General features: G+C 40.8%; 1 protein-coding gene across 1 annotated transcript in view; it reads right to left on the bottom strand.

The window, feature by feature from the left end:
• The window catches only part of LOC138982675 (uncharacterized), a 101031-nt gene that overhangs the window by 76167 nt on the left and 19864 nt on the right, over positions 1-5000 (bottom strand). The window contains exons 11-15 of the mRNA XM_070355998.1: position 5000; positions 3270-3419; positions 1422-1544; positions 677-796; positions 336-448 (exon numbers count right to left, since the gene is read on the bottom strand). The exon at position 5000 is cut by the window's right edge and continues 209 nt beyond it. Of these exons, the coding sequence (XP_070212099.1) occupies positions 336-448; positions 677-796; positions 1422-1544; positions 3270-3419; position 5000 (507 nt within the window). The remainder of the gene's footprint in view (positions 1-335; positions 449-676; positions 797-1421; positions 1545-3269; positions 3420-4999) is intronic.

The raw sequence follows: 5000 nt of genomic DNA, 5'->3' as shown, positions 1-5000 counted from the left end.
ACGGCTGGCCGCCTTCTGTTCATAGTGTGATCTGAGAAACAAAGGGACGTAAGCGCTCTAAATGCATACGACATGCGCAACAAGAGTATATGAGCGTTATGCGGAACTGTTCATCTGGCACCTGAGAGAACAAGACGCATTTTTAGGATGAACGCCGCTTGTTCATTGCAATGCTTGATATTCTCTCATGTGTCAGGAGATCATTTCCGTGTAACTCTCACTTCCTCTAGTCGTACATGTCGTATGCATTTAGAGCGCTGACGTCCCTTCGTTTCTCAGATTTGTGTCAGTGGCTGTAATCACATGCATGCGCTTTCGTGTAAATGCAGTGTTACCTTAATCTCCCAGAGACAGTCCATGTTGTTGCCGTAGTTGAGCGGATAGTTAGGGGAGGTAATGGTCCGTGACCGGTCAGTGTCAGTCAGAGTGATCACCCCTCCGCAAAACTCTGAACAACAAGATATCACCGTATCCACTTTTAAAAAACTAAAAATCAAAACATTGACAATTTAATGTCATCCACAGACACACCAAGTACCAATATTCATGCTTTACATTCTCATCTTAAACTGTTGATACAGCAATCGTCAGCTTGACATCAAATACCTTGATATCACTTAAAATTTACTTGAATTAAAATCATTTGAAATAAAACAGGTGTAACCGACCACCTTACCTGGACACTGCCTGCAGGTAAACTTGCAGCCCTGAAGCTGAGCAGTAGAGTAAGAACCGCAGGAGGCGGGGTCACAGGTACTGTCAGTGTCCATACAGGTACCGCTACCACCCTGGGGACCTGTACACACACACACACACACACACACACACACACACACACGCACACACACACACACAAACAATAATTTTTTTTTAAAAAGACAAGATAAAGACATAAACAAATGTAAATATCAAAGGGCGGTTTCTTGACATAATACTCAAGAATAGCGCCTAGGCGTCAAATTTCACTTACAAACCTTGTAAACAGAACGGCTGGCCAGTTGTGATGCTAAACGTAACATAATGTTAATGTTAAAATGGTCAAAGCCCAGGAAAAGAGGACCCGAGACAGCGAGAAAGAGAAAGAGAAAGAAAGTTGTGCAAAGATCGACGATCAAAGCCTCGAAGTAGTCAAGGTTACTCAGGGGACAGAACTCACACAAAGATAGAGTTATCGTACATAACTCACATGTAGCGTACACGGTAGATATTCATCTTCAGTTTAAGGTAGGAACCTATTTGTGTTACTCCGACCGTACGTTCCTCAATTCCAAGGCACATAACAACTGTCAAGTTCAATCGGCCATTTACAGGGTATCATACTAGGTATATGATCTCAGATTATCAATGTATATCTGGGGGTATATGATCTCAGATAATCAATGTATATCTGGGGGTATAGACACGGCGCGAACAATTCTTACCTGGACATTTGTTACAGCTGTAGGGACAGGAGCTCTGCACAGCGGGGTCATCACACTGACCACTGTCCGCTTGGCTCGGACAACTGCCCGCAGAGTCCACACACGCCGGGATAGGGAACGAGTCTGCAACAATAGATGTAAGCGTAAGAAAAATATATATTAGCAAACAAGGATAAATGTATAAGGTTGGAACAAGATAACAATGAATATGTAATCACCAGAAACACGAACAATAACAATACGAATAATCACCAGAAACACGAACAATAAAAATACGAATAATCACCAGAAACACGAACAATAACAATACGAATAATCACCAGAAACACGAACAATAAAAATACGAATAATCACCAGAAACACGAACAATAAAAATACGAATAATCACCAGAAACACGAACAATAAAAATACGAATAATCACCAGAAACACGAACAATAAAAATACGAATAATCACCAGAAACACGAACAATAAAAATACGAATAATCACCAGAAACACGAACAATAAAAATACGAATAATCACCAGAAACACGAACATTAAAAATACGAATAATAACCAGAAACACGAACAATTAAAATACGAATAATCTCCAGAAACACGAACAATAAAAATACGAATAATCACCAGAAACACGAACAATAAAAATACGAATAATCACCAGAAACACGAACAATAAAAATACGAATAATCACCAGAAACACGAACAATAAAAATACGAATAATCACCAGAAACACGAACAATAAAAATACGAATAATCACCAGAAACACGAACAATAAAAATACGAATAATCACCAGAAACACGAACAATAAAAATACGAATAATCACCAGAAACACGAACAATAAAAATACGAATAATCACCAGAAACACGAACATTAAAAATACGAATAATAACCAGAAACACGAACAATTAAAATACGAATAATCACCAGAAACACGAACAATAAAAATACGAATAATCACCAGAAACACGAACATTAAAAATACGAATAATCACCAGAAACACGAACAATAAAAATACGAATAATCACCAGAAACACGAACAATAAAAATACGAATAATCACCAGAAACACGAACAATAAAAATACGAATAATAACCAGAAACACGAACAATAAAAATACGAATAATCACCAGAAACACGAACAATAAAAATACAAATAATCACCAGAAACACGAACAATAAAAATACGAATAATCACCAGAAACACGAACAATAAAAATACGAATAATCACCAGAAACACGAACAATAAAAATACGAATAATCACCAGAAACACGAACAATAAAAATACGAATAATCACCAGAAACACGAACAATAAAAATACGAATAATCACCAGAAACACGAACAATAAAAATACGAATAATCTCCAGAAACACGAACAATAAAAATACGAATAATCACCAGAAACACGAACAATAAAAATACGAATAATCACCAGAAACACGAACAATAAAAATACAAATAAATACAAGGTTGGGATCCTATTTATAGTATATACCAGCGTTCTTACGTTTGTATTCATTACGAAAGCAAAGTCACGTGATATCCGTTGGGATTTTTTTTACAAATAAACTGAATAAGGAACATGAACAAGAAAGAAAGAAAAAAAGACAGACAGAAAGAAAAGTCGACTTTATTGTTTTGTAAATTGTTTCGACCCAGCGGTCTTTTAAGTGAACAGAGGAACACTTGTAATACTAAAAATAAACTTATCTGACAACATTTTCCAGAACCTCTTTCGCAAGACACATGCGAGACTGAGACAATAGATTTGTTTTGGATTTCTGATCATCGAATGATGTACATGACAACACATGAGCACAACAGACACAACGACTCACTGTCGGAGATGGGGTAGTAGTAGCAGTAGTAGAAGTAGGTTTCGCCCGAGCTGACACTCCTGTAGATGCGCGGTCCGTTGTTCGTCACTGTGTACGCGTTGCTTGTCTTGGGGTCGATCAGAGTGTAGTAGTTTTCGTACACACCCAAACCTGGTAGGACAAAACCAACAGCCCAACGTGTTTCAAATACCATTTCATATCACGTCACATCAAAGGTAGGCCTATATTGTACAACCTTAAACCACAATTCACGTACAAATAGTTGAGCCAAGAGGTGTTAACACGTACGAATTTGTACCCTTGAGGAATAAACATGTTTGTGCTTGGAATGTATGGCTCTGGCTTCTCTATTACCTGACTATGCGTGAGTCGTAGATGTTCCTGAATCATTTTTAAGTACAATAAATAGATTTGTACACTGAGTGTAAGTTTGTCCAAAATGGCTGCACAGCGTTCTAAGCAGGATTAACCCGCGATACGTGCGCTCTGAACATAGTTTGTATTATTATCGTTAAACAGTACCTTTGATCTGATGACACCCCCAGGCTGACTGTTCCACCAATTAACACACACCTACCTTTGATCTGATGACACCCCCAGGCTGACTGTTCCACCAATTAACACACACCTACCTTTGATCTGCTGGCACCCCCAGGCTGACTGTTCCACCAATTAACACACACCTACCTTTGATCTCATGACACCCCCAGGCTGACTGTTCCACCAATTAACACACACCTACCTTTGATCTGATGACACCCCCAGGCTGACTGTTCCACCAATTAACACACACCTACCTTTGATCTGATGACACCCCCAGGCTGACTGTTCCACCAATTAACACACACATACCTTTGATCTGCTGGCACCCCCAGGCTGACTGTTCCACCAATCAACACACACCTACCTTTGATCTGCTGACACCCCCAGGCTGACTGTTCCACCAATCAACACACACCTACCTTTGATCTGCTGGCACCCCCAGGCTGACTGTTCCACCAATTAACACACACCTACCTTTGATCTGCTGGCACCCCCAGGCTGACTGTTCCACCAATCAACACACACCTACCTTTGATCTGCTGGCACCCCCAGGCTGACTGTTCCACCAATTAACACACACCTACCTTTGATCTGCTGGCACCCCCAGGCTGACTGTTCCACCAATTAACACACACCTACCTTTGATCTGCTGGCACCCCCAGGCTGACTGTTCCACCAATTAACACACACATACCTTTGATCTGCTGACACCCCCAGGCTGACTGTTCCACCAATTAACACACACCTACCTTTGATCTGATGACACCCCCAGGCTGACTGTTCCACCAATTAACACACACCTACCTTTGATCTGCTGACACCCCCAGGCTGACTGTTCCACCAATTAACACACACCTACCTTTGATCTGCTGACACCCCAGGCTGACTGTTCCACCAATTAACACACACCTACCTTTGATCTGATGACACCCCCAGGCTGACTGTTCCACCAATTAACACACACCTACCTTTGATCTCATGACACCCCCAGGCTGACTGTTCCACCAATTAACACACACCTACCTTTGATCTGCTGACACCCCAGGCTGACTGTTCCACCAATTAACACACACCTACCTTTGATCTGATGACACCCCCAGGCTGACTGTTCCACCAATTAACACACATCTACCTTTGATCTGCTGACACCCCCAGGCTGACTGTTCCACCAATTAACACACACATACC

Source organism: Littorina saxatilis, linkage group LG12, assembly GCF_037325665.1.
Source record: "Littorina saxatilis isolate snail1 linkage group LG12, US_GU_Lsax_2.0, whole genome shotgun sequence".
NCBI lineage: Eukaryota > Metazoa > Mollusca > Gastropoda > Littorinimorpha > Littorinidae > Littorina > Littorina saxatilis.
The sequence above is the reverse complement of the archived record's forward strand: the minus strand, read 5'-3'. Positions and strand labels throughout refer to the sequence as shown.